This window comes from Rhamphochromis sp. 'chilingali' (assembly GCF_963969265.1).
Source record: "Rhamphochromis sp. 'chilingali' genome assembly, chromosome: 16".
NCBI lineage: Eukaryota > Metazoa > Chordata > Actinopteri > Cichliformes > Cichlidae > Rhamphochromis > Rhamphochromis sp. 'chilingali'.
In genome coordinates, this window is record NC_137943.1 from 14,901,625 (window position 1) to 14,918,135 (window position 16,511).

The 16,511-nt window shown below is 48.3% G+C and overlaps 2 protein-coding genes across 15 annotated transcripts in view; one reads left to right on the forward strand and one right to left on the reverse strand.

Moving 5' to 3' along the window:
* The window catches only part of LOC308412878 (myomegalin), a 56,714-nt gene extending 40,721 nt beyond the window's left edge, over positions 1–15,993 (forward strand). For 3 of the 13 annotated variants that reach the window (XM_080907532.1, XM_080907530.1, XM_080907536.1), the window contains 16 exons: positions 381–628; positions 703–813; positions 912–1,073; positions 1,280–1,528; positions 1,635–1,766; positions 1,853–1,969; positions 2,045–2,252; positions 2,339–2,460; positions 9,222–9,458; positions 9,579–9,680; positions 9,882–10,102; positions 10,194–10,337; positions 10,449–10,587; positions 11,133–11,179; positions 11,414–11,468; positions 13,340–15,993. In XM_080907532.1, coding sequence (XP_080763658.1) covers positions 381–628; positions 703–813; positions 912–1,073; positions 1,280–1,528; positions 1,635–1,766; positions 1,853–1,969; positions 2,045–2,252; positions 2,339–2,460; positions 9,222–9,458; positions 9,579–9,680; positions 9,882–10,102; positions 10,194–10,337; positions 10,449–10,587; positions 11,133–11,179; positions 11,414–11,468; positions 13,340–13,473 — 2,428 coding nt within the window. In that variant the 3' untranslated portion in view covers positions 13,474–15,993. The remainder of the gene's footprint in view (positions 1–380; positions 629–702; positions 814–911; positions 1,074–1,279; positions 1,529–1,634; positions 1,767–1,852; positions 1,970–2,044; positions 2,253–2,338; positions 2,461–9,221; positions 9,459–9,578; positions 9,681–9,881; positions 10,103–10,193; positions 10,338–10,448; positions 10,588–11,132; positions 11,180–11,413; positions 11,469–13,339) is intronic. The other 10 variants (XM_080907537.1, XM_080907533.1, XM_080907534.1 and 7 more) reach the window with 8 other exon arrangements.
* LOC308412879 (uncharacterized protein) lies at positions 3,730–7,099 on the reverse strand. Of its 2 annotated transcripts, XM_080907544.1 has the most exons (3): positions 4,912–7,099; positions 4,209–4,695; positions 3,730–3,841 (listed from the first exon to the last, which is right to left on the reverse strand). In XM_080907544.1, the coding sequence occupies exons 1-3, from the start codon at positions 7,072–7,074 to the stop codon at positions 3,750–3,752; spliced, it is 2,742 nt and encodes a 913-aa protein (XP_080763670.1). In that variant the 5' UTR covers positions 7,075–7,099; the 3' UTR covers positions 3,730–3,749. The 2 variants fall into 2 exon arrangements, with proteins under 2 accessions (XP_080763670.1, XP_080763669.1); XM_080907543.1 differs by having other exon boundaries at positions 4,209–7,099.
* Positions 15,994–16,511: the final 518 nt, after the last annotated feature.

Genomic DNA, 16,511 nt, shown 5'->3' on the forward strand with positions numbered 1-16,511 from the left:
CCTGTGCTCATATAGGGAAGAAGAGCTCTTTTCACAGTAATAGTGTTGTTTATGTTGTCTAATATTACTGGAAAAAAATTTCCTTTCCTATTTCCCTCAATGTTGATGCGTTTTCTGTTTTCTGTGCATCCAAATGAAAAAACTGACCAATAAGCAAATGTAAAAGCATTTACTTCGATTCGAGGAGGAACTAGTTAGACTTTCATCAGAACCTTGAACTCAAAAAACATTTTTTTGATCATGACTCAAGAGTTCGGAGGCTAATTCCTACAAAGAACACATAAATGTGTAATAGAATGAAATGAAAGTGATTAGGTTTAATATCTCAAAGGTCAGAGTTCAGTTTCACTGTGATATCATGACCTTCTGTCCACATGCAGGTTAAGTAAGGAGTTGCAGCAGAAAGATAAAATCATCGAATCACTCCACACGAAGCTGCAGCACCGTCCCGAGACCCCGTCCAGTTGCCATGCCCTCTCTGAGACTACGGACCAATCAGATAGGACCTCCTTGGTGTCCGATGAGTACCAAACCAATGAAGACTTGGAGCTGTGCTCTGATTTGGACACCAGGGAATATCAGGAGGAACACCGACTCCGGCAGCCAGGACTCGGATCAGATCCGGAAGGTATTGTTGATGTTAATCTCTCTTTCTGTGAAATGCATCTTTCTATCATTTCACCTTCCATTCCCCTCTTTTAGTCCGTTCCTCTATCCCACCACCTCTTCCTCCTCCTCCTCTTCATGGCCTCCTCAAGTCTTCAAGCAGCTGTCCCAACATGCTTTGCTCAGCTGCTGTGGGTTTGACCAGAGGTAGGGGAGTCACAGACGGCTGTTGACTTGCAAAGATCATTTTCTTTTTTCCTCCTCATCCTTTCGTCTTCTGTATGTGTCCTGTCATTCTCCTCCAGCCCTTTTCAGTGAGCCTGTCTCCTCCTCCCTCTCTATCCCCTCTGGCCCTGACGGCTGGGGTCACGAAGTTATGTTTGACCCCCGGCCCAGAGCTCTCTCTGTGATGGCTGTTCGCCCAGAGCTGGACACGCTGTACAAACAGATGAATGAGCAGAACAGGGGTGAGGGGCCAAAGAGAGTGTGCCATGTGTGGAAAATACTCAAAACCTGTCTGAAACTACAGTCACACTTGGAATTGTATAGAATGTTTGACTGATCTCTGACAATTTTTGTGTGTCTGTGTCTGTGTGTGTGTGTGTGTGTGTGTGTGTGTGTGTGTGTGTGTGTGTGTGTGTGTGTGTACATGTGTTTGGATGGCTGGCTACAGGCTTCCCAGAGCCTCATGACAAGGCTCTGTTCACCCTTTCACCTGATCACCACAACCAGCATGGCCTGTCAAGCTACAGCCAGCTATCCCATCATGCCTTTCAACCCTACCAGCTGGGGGGCATCCCTACAGGCCACTTAATGAAGTCTGACTCAGGTTTAATGTCAGGGGGGCCTTTGTGGGACATGGAAAACTTCGTCGGAAGTTATTCTGGATCATCTGCGCACCAACCAGGAAGCAGCCAAACAGGTGTGACACACAAATGCAGTGAATTTATTTTTGGAATATTTATGTAACTTAAGAGCTTCTTAGTTGAATGAACAATACAACATTTTATTATATGACTTTCTTTCAGGGGTAAATTTGATAGAGGAACACCTGCAGGAGGTGAGGTGCCTTCGCCAACGCCTGGAGGAGTCCATTAGGACCAATGAGAGGCTTCGTCAACAGCTTGAGGAAAAACTGGCCACCACTGGACGTGATGGAGGTAATGCAGTTTTCCACACTTGAGTAACAACAAACATCGGCGCTTCTTTGTCTCTAAAAAATGACACAATGTGGGGTTTTTTTCAGGGGCTCCAACCAACATTTATATTCAGGGACTGGACACAGTCACTCAGCTGTCCAATGAGATCAGAGTCCTGAAGGAAGAAAACTTGGGTCTGCAGTCCCGCTTGCAGGCCAGCACAGGTACTTCAGTATAAAGGCAACAGACATTTAAGACAGTTTGTTTTGTTTTTTGTTTTTTTAAATAAACCCATTCAGTCTCTCCTATGCTCTCAGACACAAGTGAGGAGGTGGTGCAATTGAGGGAGGCGGTGTTTACAGCACGCGCTCGCCTGAAGCAATCAGAGCTGGAAGCTGAGCAGTGGAAGGAGGAGCTCAGACGGCTTCAGGCCCACAGTCAGGAGCAGGGACAGCAGATTCACACATTAAGGCAGGAGCGGCAGGCGGGGCAGGAGAAAACCAACAGGTGTGTGCAGATAATGGCTGTGTCTGTCTGCGTGTTCACATCATCGCTAACTGTTTTATTACTATAACGTATCTGTGCATTAACAGGCTCCAGCACGAGGTGTCACTACTCCAGCAGCAGCTATGTGAGAGCAGGGAACTGATCCACTCCCTGCAGAGCGAACTACACGTCTATGATCGAGTGTGTTCCAGCACAAAGGCCAACAAAGGTCAGTCTATCAAATTAGCTATACACAACATCCTACCATAGATATATACAGTGGCTTGCAAAGGTATTCGGCCCCATTGAACTTTCCCACATTTTGTCACATTACAGCCACAAACATGAATCAATTTTATTGGAATTCCACGTGAAAGACCAACACAAAGTGGTGTACACGTGAGAAGTGGAACGAAAATCATACATGATTCCAAACATTTTTTACAAATTAATAACTGAAAAGTGGGGTGTGCGTAATTATTCAGCCCCCTGAGTCAATACTTTGTAGAACCACCTTTTGCTGCGATTACAGCTGCCAGTCTTTTAGGGTATGTCTCTACCAGCTTTGCACATCTAGAGACTGAAATCCTTGCCCATTCTTCTTTACAAAACAGCTCTACAGCTGCTCTGTGACGGCCTCAGAGGTTGTCTAAGAGAATATTGGGAGCAATAAGACCATGAAATCCAAAGAACACACCAGACAGGTCAGGGATAAAGTTATTGAGAAATTTAAAGCAGGCTTAGGCTACAAAAAGATTTCCCAAGCTTTGAAAATCCCACGGAGCACTGTTCAAGCGATCAGTCGGAAATGGAAGGAGTATGGCACAACTGTAAACCTACCAAGACAAGGCCGTCCACCTAAACTCACTGGCCAAACAAGGAGAGCGCTGATCAGAAATGCAGCCAAGAGGCCCATGGAGACTCTGGACGAGCTGCAGAGATCTACAGCTCAGGTTGGGGAATCTGACCATAGGACAACTTATTAGTCGTGTACTGCACAAAGTTGGCCTTTATGGAAGAAGAAAGCCATTGTTAACAGAAAACCATAAGAAGTCCCGTTTTCAGTTTGCCACAAGCAGGGACAGGGAAGCTGGTCAGAGTTGATGAGAAGATGGATGGAGCCAAATACAGGGCAATCTTGGAAGAAAACCTCTTGGAGTCTGCAAAAGACTTGAGACTGGGGCAGAGGTTAACCTTCCAGCAGGACAACGACCCTAAACATAAAGCCAGGGCAACAATGGAATGGTTTAAAACAAAACATATCCATGTGTTAGAATGGCCCAGTCAAAGTCCATCTAAATCCAATCGAGAATCTGTGGCAAGATCTGAAAACTGCTGTTCACAAACAAATCCATCTAATCTGACTGAGCTGATCACCCAAAGCAAAAGGTGGTTCTACAAAGTATTGACTCAGGGAACTGAATAATTACGCACACCCCACTTTTCAGTTATTGATTTTGTGGAATACACCAGGCACAAATACACACACACGCCGGTATTTACTGCCAATTTCCACATTTATTGATTTGTTTGTTTTGACAGCTGACTCAGTCGCACAGCCTGACAGCTCACGAGCCCAGCTGATCTTCTCGCCGCTCCTCCCTGTCTCACTATAAACACAGCGGAGGGAGACCATCATCAGTACATAATGTTGAAATCTCCCAATTCTTTGAATCTCCTGCTTACAACCTTCTCTTCATGATTCAACAATTAAGCATGTCAAGAAAACAGTGTAACACATTCCCAGCAGATCAAGGATACAGAGTGATGCACATTTATCTAATGAACTAATATGTGAATATGTTCTTTTAACTCAAAAGTATAACGAGAACTAAACTACATACAGCTCACACACTCTATATTAAAGGGTATAATGTGATCTACAGCAGTATTCTAATTCAACTACTTTGATTACATATATAAGGTAACATATAATAACAGAATAATATCACAATAAACACCATCAGCTGTTCTTACCGGCCTCGCAGCGCCGCCCTGTTGAGCCTTCTGCTCCACTCCTCCCCGGCAGCTGCGCCCGGGGCCACGCCTCCGCCACACACCCCCACCGCCCGTTCGAGGCCGGGGAGCCGTCCGGCCGAGCCAACTCCCCCCCTCGCGAGCGAGAGAGGAAATCGGCCACCGCCATCTGTGCCCCCGGCCTATGGATCACCTTGAACTTAAAGGGCTGCAATGCCAGATACCACCGGGTGATCCGGGCGTTGGCATCTTTCATGCGGTGGAGCCACTGCAGCGGGGCGTGGTCCGAACAGAGGGTGAATGAGCGTCCCAGGAGGTAATAGCGCAGGGAGCCGACCGCCCACCGGATGGCCAGGCACTCCTTCTCCACGGTGCTGTACCGGCGCTCGCGCTCCGCTAGCTTCCGGCTGATGTACAGGACAGGGCGGTCAGCTCCCCTCACCTGCTGAGACAAAACGGCTCCCAGCCCTCTGTCCGAGGCGTCAGTCTGCAGAACAAACGGGAGGGAAAAGTTAGGAGTGTGAAGCAGCGGCTCCCCACAGAGAGCGTTTTTCACTCGCACAAACGCCGCCTGGCACGGCCCCGTCCACTGGACCAGATCCGGGGCACCCTTTCGAGTGAGATTGGTCAGGGGGCTGGTTAGCTGCGCAAACCCCGGCACAAAGCGATGATAGTAACCCGCCAACCCCAAGAACCGTCTCACCTCCTTTTTCGGCCTGGGGCGCGGGCAGGATGCGATAGCCGCCGTCTTCTCCACCTGTGGCCGCACCTGCCCGCCCCCCAGGTGGTACCCCAGATACTGCACCTCCCTCCGTCCAACCGCGCACTTCGTCGGATTGGCCGTGAGCCCCGCCCCCCTCAGGGACTCCAGGACCGCGGCCACCCGCAGCACATGCTCCGCCCAGGTGTCGCTGTGGATGATCACGTCATCCAGGTAGGCGGCAGCATACGCCGCGTGCGGACGCAGTACCCGGTCCATGAGACGCTGGAAAGTGGCCGGGGCCCCGAACAGGCCGAACGGGAGTGTCACGAACTGGTACAAACCGTACGGAGTGGAGAAGGCCGTTTTCTCCCTGGCCTCGGCAGACAAGGGAATCTGCCAATAGCCCTTGGTTAAGTCCAGCGTCGTGAAAAAGCGGGCCGTGCCTAACCGGTCCAGGAGCTCGTCGACCCGAGGCATGGGGTAGGCATCAAAGCGTGACACTTCGTTCACCCTGCGATAGTCGACACAGAACCGTATAGACCCATCCTTCTTCGCCACCAGAACGATGGGGCTACACCAGGCGCTGTGCGACTCTTCTATTACTCCCATCCTCAGCATTTCCGCCAATTCCCTCTGCACGATTTTTCGCTTATGCTCCGGGAGCCTGTAGGGCCGTGAACGCACCGTCACGCCGGGCTGCGTCACGAAATGGTGCTCGATGAGGGACGTCCGGCCGGGCAGGGGGGAGAACACGTCCGCAAAGCGCTGTTGCAACGCGACAACGTCCGCTCTCTGGGCCTGTGTGAGATGGTCATCACAAGGGAGGGAGGTGGGAATGATAGAATTTGGCACCTCAGGCCCCAACTCATCTCTCTCCTTCACCAGGCTCACCAGAGAAGCGGTTTCGACCTCTCGCCACTGTTTGAGGAGATTGAGGTGATAAATCTGCGCGGCTCCTCCCCTGTCCGACCGAGCGACCTCATAGTCCACGTCCCCGACACGCCGTGTGACCACAAAGGGACCTTGCCACTTGGCGAGCAACTTCGAGCTGGAAGAAGGGAGTAACACAAGCACTTTATCCCCCGGTGAAAATTGCCTGAGTCTAGCCCCTCTGTTATACAGGCGTTGCTGACGCTGCTGAGCCTGGAGCAAATTCTCCCGTGACAACCTCCCCAAAGTGTGGAGTTTTGCTCTCAGGTCCAACACGTACTGAATCTCATTTTTGGCGGGGCTCGGACCGTCCTCCCAGCTTTCTTTAATCAGGTCGAGCACCCCACGTGGCCTCCTGCCGAAAAGCAGTTCAAAGGGAGAAAATCCCGTGGAGGCCTGGGGCACCTCCCGCACTGCGAATAACAGAGGGTCTAGCCAGTGATCCCAATTGCGTTCATCCTCGTTAATGAACTTCCGAATCATGGACTTTAAGGTCTTATTCAGCCGCTCCACCAGCCCGTCAGTCTGAGGGTGGTAGACGCTGGTCCGAATAGATTTAATGCCCAGTAATTCGTACAGTTCCCGCAGTGTACGAGACATAAACGACGTGCCCTGGTCAGTCAGTATCTCTTTCGGGATTCCGACTCGGGAGATGACCTGAAACAGTGCCTGCGCCACACTCTTAGCCGAGATGGTGCGCAGCGGAACTGCTTCCGGGTACCGCGTTGCGTAATCCACCAGGACTAACACAAAGCGGTAACCGCGTGCACTCCGGTGAAACGGCCCGATGAGGTCCATGCCGATGCGCTCAAACGGGACCTCAATGAGGGGGAGAGGGCGCAGAGGCGCTCTCGGTATGGCCGGCTGGTTAACAAGTTGGCAGTCCGGGCAGGACGCGCACCAGCGGCGCACATCCGCTCGGATGCCAGGCCAATAAAATCGGGCCGTTATTCGCTCCAGAGTTTTCTCGTAGCCCATATGCCCTGCCATGGGGTTATAGTGGGCCGCCTGGAAAAGCGTTTCCCGGCGGCCCTGCGGCACCAACAACTGGGTGTGTGTTTCCTCAGTCTGAGTGTCACGACTCACTCGATATAATCGGTCATTTAATAAGACGAAACGCGGGTAGGTCTGCGCGGCCTCAGGGCGCACCACGTGACCATCAATAGCCATCACTTGGTCAAAGGCTGAGCGTAGGGTGCCGTCACGAGACTGCTCCAGTGGGAAATCACCCATGGGGGACACTTCCGGGGCCGGCGGGACGTCCCGTGAGGGACGCGGGGGTGCGGTCGTGATCGCACCCCCGCGTACTGCCCCAGTAGCTGATGAAACCCCGGCCAATTGGTACCCAGAATCAGGGGGTGCGACAGGCGCGGGCTAACCGCCGCCGTTACCCTATGTGTATGGCCCTTGTATTTTAGCAGCAGCGGCACTATGGGGTACCGGTGCACATCACCATGAACACACCTCACCTCCACCCATTCTGCCTCCAATAATGCCCCGGGGCGAACCAAGCCTTGGTGCACGAGGGTCTGTGTGCAGCCCGTGTCCACCAACGCTTGGCGTATACCCCCTCGAGTCCTTACCGGAATACTGTATGTCCCTCCTGGACCGGGGGAGGGTGCTGGGGCGCCAGCAACGCAGAACACCTGCCCCACTTCCATAAGCGGACAATCCCTCCTCAGGTGTCCCGGCTCCCCGCACTTCCAACACTCCGGCCCCGGCGTTTGTGCTGCCCTCCATGGCTCGGGGGCGGCTCCACTCGGCTCGGTTCCCCTGGACGGCACCATCGCCGCGAAAGGGTTAGTGGGGCTCAGCGCCGGCAGCCGCTCTGCCAGCCCTGGTGCCGGCACACGGCGGCTCGGGGCCGGCACCAGGGCCTGTTTGGTCGGCCTCCGTCCGGCGTCCCCGGACTCCCCTGCTCCAGCGGCAAGGTGGTCCTCCGCCAGCGTCACCGCTACCTCCAAGCTTGCGGGCCGGTGGCACCGGACCCATCTCGCCGTCTCCGCTGGCAATCCTTCCGTGAACTGCTCCAGCACCACCTTGTCCACCAGCTCCGTCTCGCCCTCCGATGTTCCCGGCTGCAGCCAGCGCACCGCCGCGTCGCGCAGCTGCCGGGCCCAGCCGAATGGTCGGTCCGTTGTAGCCAGCCGACAGGCCCGGAACCGCCGGCGATGGTCTTCGGCGGTGAGCCCCAGCCTGTCCACCACCGCCCGGCTCACATCCGGGAAGCTGCTCCTTGACGCCGGAGGCAGACTCAGGGCCGCAGTTTGTGCCTCCCCAGACAGCAGGGGGAGCAGCCGCGGAGCCCACTCCTCCCGCGGCCATTGGCAAGCCTCCGCCGTGGCACGGAAGGTCTCCAAAAAAAATCTGTGGGTCGTCCCCGTCCCCCATCCGGGGCACCGTCACCGACAGTGGCGAGGGCTTCGGCGTGGCAGCGGCCCCGACCAGCCGCTCCAGAACTTGTGTCTGTCGGTCCGTTTGCTCCCGCAGCGCGGCCAGGTGGGCACGCTGGTCGGCCGCCTGATCCCGGCTCATCGCCGCCATCTCCGCCAGCATCTGCGCCAAGTATTGCAGGGGCTGGGCGGGTGGCGCGGCCTGTGGGTCGGACATTTCCCCACCGGCACTTTACTGGGTTTTGGCACCACTTGTGGAATACACCAGGCACAAATACACGCACACGCCGGTATGTACTGCCAATTTCCACATTTATTGATTTGTTTGTTTTGACAGCTGACTCAGTCGCACAGCCTGACAGCTCACGAGCCCAGCTGATCTTCTCGCCGCTCCTCCCCGTCTCACTATAAACACAGCGGAGGGAGACCATCATCAGTACATAAACACCATCAGCTGTTCTTACCGGCCTCGCAGCGCCGCCCTGTTGAGCCTTCTGCTCCACTCCTCCCCGGCAGCTGCGCCCGGGGCCACGCCTCCGCCACAGATTTGTAAAAAATGTTTTGAATCATGTATGATTTTCGTTCCACTTCTCACGTGTACACCACTTTGTATTGGTCTTTCACGTGGAATTCCAATAAAATTGATTCATGTTTGTGGCTCTATCTATCTATCTATCTATCTATCTATCTATCTGTCTATCTGTCTGTCTGTCTGTCTGTCTATCTATGGTCCCAGTGTCCCTTACTTTGGTGCCATCTGGTGGTACATGAACAAACAGATAAATGGGCTATAAAAAGAAAAAAAAAATCACTGGATGTTTTTCTGTGAATTGGAATTCCCAGAATTCTTTGCAGCTCAAGAAAAGCTCTAACGTATGACAAATATGAAAGGAGGAAAGAATAAAACCCTCTAAACCCCTCGCAGCACCTAAGCACAGCTGTGCCTAACACGTTCTCATGTTTGTGCATTTTGTCTTTCGTCTTCAGGCTACCTGTGCGAGGTACCAGTTCTACCAGTAGAGCTGGGGGAGTTGTTGGGAGAGGTGAGGAGTCTACGGGCTCAGTTGCAAAACAGTGTCCAGGAGAACAGCGCTCTCAAACAGCTGGAGCTCCACAAGCAGCTGGAACAAAAGCTGGGCGTGGGCTCACCTCGGACTCCCTCGCTCTCTGCTCTCACTGCCAGCCCTCAGAGGGAAAACTTCTACAGACGTCAGTTGCTTCATGGTGAGACATGACTGGGCATGACTCCATCATGCTACAGTGTAAAATGCCTGTGACGTTCAGTGTGCAGTGTTAAAGTTTGCAGTGTGTCCAAGCCTGTTTGCCTATCTGTGTGCTCCGCAGACCCAGCTCCATCTCCACCAGTCAGGGACATTGGTCTCTTTAACTGTGGATCTCCTGGTCCTCCATACTCAGACTTGGATGACAGCCATAGCACTGCCAATGGTGTGACTTAACTTCAGTTACTGCAACTTAATTTGACTTAATATGAAGAAGGTTTATTTGCTTTCTAACAATAACTGCACTTTTGGTTTGTGTGCTTGTTACTGAGTAGTTTGAAGGAATTCTAATTTCCATAAAATAAAAATTTAAAAACCGCTTCATTCGAAGTCCTTCCACAATACAATCCAGCTCTTTTGTCACCAGCAGACCCTCTTGATCCACACTCTGAGCTGGAGGGGGATGCGCCCGATGGATCATTCGCGAACCGTCATGGTCGTCACGCCATTGGTCACGTGGATGACTTCAGTGCTTTGCAGCAGCAAGTCCTCGAGGGCCGGAGCCTCGTCCAGCGCATGGAGATGACCCTGCAGGCCTGCCTCGGTCCACCAATGCTGGATGTAAACCAGAAACAGAGCAGCGAGCTGGTGTGTTTTCACCATCCTAGCAGTCGGCGACAACTGAAAATAAAAAGTATTGAGCACAGAGCACGAGTAACTAACTGAGCTGTGTTTGCAGATTATGGATTACGGATGTGTTAGGAGTCTTCTGTCTAACACCAAGACTCTGAGGCAGATCTTGGAGGAGGCAACGTCTCTGCTGAAGATGTTCTGGAGAGCAGCTCTTCCCAGCACGGATCCCTCCATCCAGAACCTTAAGAAGGTTTTAAAATTACGCATTATCTTATTTGTTTATTTGGCCTTTAATAGCATCAAACAACTTATGTTAAAATAAATGTTTACAGAGTATATCTGTATGTACTTGTGCATGCAGGAGCAGTGCATGCAGGAGGAAATCTTGTCCTTGAAACTGCGTGTGTCTGAACAAGAAGAAGTTCTTAAGGGGACAATACAAAGACTGAGGAGCACCAGCCGCACCAAGGAGAGCATGGAGCACTTCATAGTCAGCCAGCGTGAGTGTTTACGTGCATGTGTGTGTGTGTTTGTATGTGTGTGTGAGAGAGAAACAGGAATGTGGGACGGTCAAGTGTACTCATCCCTTTACTGATGCCTAATAAGGTATGAGTAACGGGAAGTAAGATACAGAGAGGTTCTCAGCAGACAACAATGCTAGTCCCTTCTCGGAAATGTCGTCTGTTTAGAGTTCAGAAATAATAAAGGAGGTGGTTCATGGTCCCTTGGGACGCATGCCACCAAAAACAGCTGTATGGAATAACATCATAAGGAATTCCTTACCCCCTGACCTCAGAAATATAAGTTCATTCCCTCTTTTTAAGTCCATCCTCAAAACTCATCTGTTTAAAATTGCTCATGTTTAAACCTCTGTATGCTCTTAACTTTTATCTGTTATTCTTATTATTGTGCATATTTCCAGTTTTTTATTTGTTGTACGGTGTCCTTGGGTGCTTTGAAAGGCGCTATTTTTAAATAAAATTTATTATTATTCTTAAGTAATGCAATAAAAACAAAAAAGAAACATTGTCCTTGTTTTCTACAGTATCAAGGACTCGTGATGTGCTGAAAAAAGCAAGGACAAATTTAGAGGTAAGCCATGTGCGCAGCCTCGATTACATCACTTACATATTCTTAGCTTATCTGTGTTTGTATTCCACAGGTCACAGTATTGTGTTAATCAGGATTACGTGTTGTGATGTGTGTTGTAAATTCATTACTGTTGGCTTTTCTGTCCCACCTGTTCCTTCATCCTTACCTTGTGTCTTCTCTCCCCTTCCCTGGTCTCCTCTCTTCCTTTCCATGACCCCCCCCTTCCTCACCCAGACGAATAAGCTGAGACTTTCCTCTCTAAGTTCCTCCTCTTCCTCTCCTTATGCTGGTAATTGTCTGACATCCTGTGCGCTTGTAAATAGGTAGACGTTGTCCCAGATACATGTTTTATTAGATGACATAGTTCGTCCCTCCTGAAGTGACGATGATCATGTAATCTGGGGCAGCTTTTACCTGCGTGTGGAGTTTTGCCTTTTCTAATCATCACAGCTTTACCATCCTGTCTAACAGCAAACTCCATCCCGACTTGCATTTTTAGTATTTAATTACATTTTTCATTAAATGTAACAGGGGATATAGTGGAGGTGATTCTGGTGCAGAGTATAAAACAAGCTGACCACACACTGCTTTGTTGACTATAGAGAAAGTTGGAGTTGGATGCCAACTGGATGTATTTTTTAAGTGATGATGGTTGAGGAGGAGTTTTAAAAGGCCGTGAGTCGTTCCCGAGTCGTTCTTGAATTGTTCTGAGCGCTGTTTTACATCAGCGTGCCTCTAGTGTTCAGGCTAAGTCTGTTTACAGCTTCCAGTGTGAGTGCAAAAATAACTGCACATACTCATAGTTCCCATTCTGTATGTATGCTGCACGAGCGTCACTGAATGATGTGCACACAAACTTGTGTGATGACTTTAAGGAAGTTTCGATTGCTTCGTTATTGCCAACAGACACGCAGCACTCAGCTGAGTGTGTGTGTGTGTGTGTGTGTGTGTGTCTTCGTGAAAGATGGACAGCATTTCTTTTTCTTGTATCATTCTTCATCCTCAGCTTTCCATCTGCAAGGAGTTGGGGATTTTCTCTTACTGCTAACATTTTACACAGCAATCCCCTCCTGCTTTTGTTTTTAAAAGAATAGTGGGACATTTTGGGAAATAAAAGTTTTATCTGTAAAATGGTGCATACACATCACATGGGTATCCAGCACATCTGTGATGATACCTTTAATTCTGAGTAATTAATTACAGTACTTTTTCACTCATTTTCAGTCCAGTGGACTGACTGTATTTACAGATCAGGACTTGCTGCTTTTTTGTTATGTTATGTCTCTCGACACTGACCTATGAATCATCCAAGGCCAAAAAAGACACCTAAACTCAGTGGATGAATCAGTGTTGTATCTACACATAACAAACAATATCTTCAGTCAATTCGTGACTAGCAGCTTATCACAAAAATACTTCATTTGTTTTCATTTCTTTAGTTGAATCTATATAAAACACCAAAGATAAAGCAATGTTATGGGTGGGAAATTGTATTTTTGCACCAACAAGGTGATTCCCACAGAGCTAGCATTTCTTAGCATTTCTCAAAATGCTGTGCAGTGTGGAAACCGGACAGAATAAGAGAATAAAAAAAGTGGCAGGCCTATAAACCTATCCACAGCAGATGAAAACCATCTGAAAGAAATAAGGCTGTTAAGGAACCAAGCTTAATTAAAGGAAACACTGAGGACTTTTTACAGCTTTTCTCAAAATGAGATTTATGCATCATATTTTACAGAGCAGTCTAAAAAAAGACTCGCCAGCAAAGACTGCAGAAAGTAGCAGTGTGCAGTTCACAGATAGCATTTTTTTTTATCAAGCTGAATGTTAATTTGTGAATTTGAGAGATCTGGAAGATTCATTTTTAAGTTCAGGTTTAAGTTGTAAGCTAAAGACTGTACAATAATAGAGTGAAAACTCCAACAATCTGAAAATCCTCCTTGACCAAGCACTTGGCAACAGTGGGAAGGAAGAACTTCCTTTTAACAGAAAGAGACCTCTGGCTCAGGGAGTAGAGTGTTCCCCAAAATGTCAAACTATTCAGTCAACATCTCACCGCTCTGGTCAGTTTTATTCACCTGTATTATGTATGTAAGGATTGTTTACTAATAACATTCCCATTTCCTTCTTGTTCTTTTCCTCAAAAAATAAAAAATCCAGCTGAAGAGCCAGGAGGTGCTGCCAGAGAGCGGCCTGCTGATCGCAGTTTCCTGAAGGCCGGTGGTGCTTCTGGAGTCACAAGGGCCAGTCAGCGTACGGCAGCGAGAAAGCGCAGCAGCCAATGCCTGCTTTAGACTTTCAAAGAACCAGCCTAAATGCTACGACCTCTGACCTCTATGCTGAAATAGCCAAGACCCACAATCCCACCTTTCCCCTCACAAGCCCTGCTCTTTACCGCCATAGATGCTTCAGTCCTTTCCTCCTCCAGGCACTGTGTACACAGTGCAGTCTGCACCTGGAGGCTTACCTGATTCCCCTCACCCACTCCACTGTTTGTGACATCCCCCACCAACACGTGTATTATTGTCTTTGAGTGATACAGTCAGCAGTTTGCCTTGTAGTGTGTGTGTCAGAAGAAGGTGTTTAAAATGTGCCTATGAAGGCTTCACTGATGTGACGGAAGTGGTCGAGGATGCCTTTAGATGCCGGGTTACACAGAAAGAATTTGGGTATTTATCAGGTAAAGATTTTACATCACTGGACAGCTTAAAGATGCACACCGCCTTACCTGCGTTAAAGGCATCCCTGAGAGAGAGCCAGACAGCCTGTGGATGGAAGAGATGTTCATGCATGTTTAAAATGGCTTGTGAAAGGAATTCTGCACACACGAACACACACACACACACATACATATATGTGTGTGTGTGTGTGTGATGGAACCCAGCCCACTCAAAGACAAGACAGCTTCAACTTTGACTGCCACAGAAACTCAAGTACTTATTCTTGTGGCACTCTAATTAAAAAGGACACCTTGTAAATGCAATGCAAAGAAAAATGACACTGACAATGTATCATTACACACAGTGGAGGAATGTACAGTAGGTAGTCGATCACTGCTATTAGTTTGCTACTAGCTATATCTGTGTTTGTGGAGGAAGCTCATGAATGGTATGTCAGACATTAGCCGAGGCTTAAAAACAGCTGAACAGGAAGGTTCCATTTCAGTCACAAACGTCCTCTTTTAGACCCCAGAGGTGCTTTACTGGCATCCAACTCCAAACTGAAAAATGCTAAACAAGTCACAGAATTGTGAAGCTGGCTGATTCTGATTTCCACGCTGGACTGTAGTTTGTAAAAAAAAGATTTGAGTACTCAAATGGAACCAGGCTAAACACGCGTATTCACTCCTCTGCAGGAGTTCTCATACGAGCATGTGCAATAACGATATAGTTTCTTGAATGATTATGCTGCACTGGGTTATTTCTTCTTTGCCCAACACTGAATTATTATCATTCACGCTCATACTGATGTTAGGTGACAAACGGTGTTACGATTATACTTATTTTTCTCGAGTGTTTATGCATGACAGAGATTGTAAATGTTGAAAATTTAGGCTATGGAACAGGGGATCGCCAAAACTTGCCAAAGTTTGAACTTTGAACTCTGTACTTCACTCTGACTTGCCTTATCCATGCGAATGGCGAAACCCCAGTTGGATCAGGTCGGTGGGGTTACACAAGTGTTAAGTTATTGGGTGGGCCTGTTGAACCACAGAGACGGTAACCGTTAGACAGCTGTGTTCATTTAATTTAGAACTGTGTGACAGAAATGAGCTCCTTTATTGGACCAAAAAAAAAAAACTCAACCAAGTGGCCATATGCTATTGTCTTTGCCATTTCTCTTGGTTCAGGCCATCCTAGCATTCCCATGGCAACGGCAATATGGATGATGCAAACTTTGGCAGGCTGCTGGTGGGGTCGTTGTTCCATAATTCACTTACTTCACATTTAGTTTGGTGTGTTTTCTTGCTGTACATTTGCCATTTTATGCTGTAACCCCTCCCCCCAAACAAATCTGCTTTTCTGGATGATGTTTTGTGTGAGTGCGTGCGTGGAAACATCCAACATTTGCTTTTTTGCAAAGTTGATTACCTGGGTAGCTGTGCAATAGCTTGATATGTTTTATTTTGATGTTAAACATCATTGAATTCTAAGTGTGTTTGCGATGTATGATTTCCATGCAGTGTACGCTAAGAGGTTTGTGTCACTTTGAATCACTTAGTCATATATAGGCTGTCTGCTAAGTAAACTATGCCTTCGTGATATTTACGACACTGATCACAATGCCATCCACCTGTAACGAAGCTCTGATTGATGTTGCTTTACTTGCCTTCAAATTTTAGCTCGAGAGCCTCTTAAGTCCGCTCTCGGTGGTAGAAATGGCCTTCGACAAGCGTCTACCTGAGTTCTGCCAAATTAGGTTTTGTTTGCGCTCGAGTCTTCAGAAAAAAAAGACAAAAGTTGCCAAGTTTTACAAAAAGTGGTAAAATGTTTTGAAGATTTGTGTACTGTAAATAAAATTAAAAGCCAGTGACTGGAAAGATTATGACGTGTTTGATTCACAGAGCACCTTATAAGAGCGTAAACAAAGCCTTTTTGTTGAGGAGGGAACCAATAATGCTTTGTTGGTGCTGAGTTGCATATGTATATTGTGCTCTGATTGGTGCAGCTTTTTTTCCTGAGTTTGTGCATAATGAACTAGAAGGCCGATGCAGGACTCTTCAGGATCCTGTCTCTGATGAGTTAACCGTGTGTTGTGTTGGCAAAAGTATTACCACTGAAAGATTTTGGGAAACAATAAAATTTTAAAAAACACTTTAAAATCTTTTACTTCTGTTTGTTTTACATCCAGATCACCAGTAGCAGGGATTTTCCCCTCCCACTGTGGTACCTTACAATATAAAGCACCTTGAAATGACAGTTGTTGTGATTTGGCACTATATAAATAGAACTGAATTGATTTGAATTTGTTTTTTTCTATTACCAGTAGGAAAAGTTGATTTGATAAACACCACAAATAAGAGTGATGTCAGAGTGAACCAACACCTGGTGCACTCGTCACTGCAACAAGGTGAGAGGTTTGAGATCAAGTCATCTTTAGGGTATCGGATCACCTGCTTCCATCTGACCGCATCCCTAGCATCGTCTGTCACACCTCCTTCACTACATCATGAATCTTCTCTGTTGTCCTCCTTTCCTCCTGCCCTGCAGCACCAAATTCAACCCTTCATCCCATTTGTTCAGCATCCCTCATCTGTGCATGTGTATCTTACCCTCTCTAACTTTATCTCCAGTGGTTTAAAATTAAGTGGCTGAAATAAAGCAGGTATTAA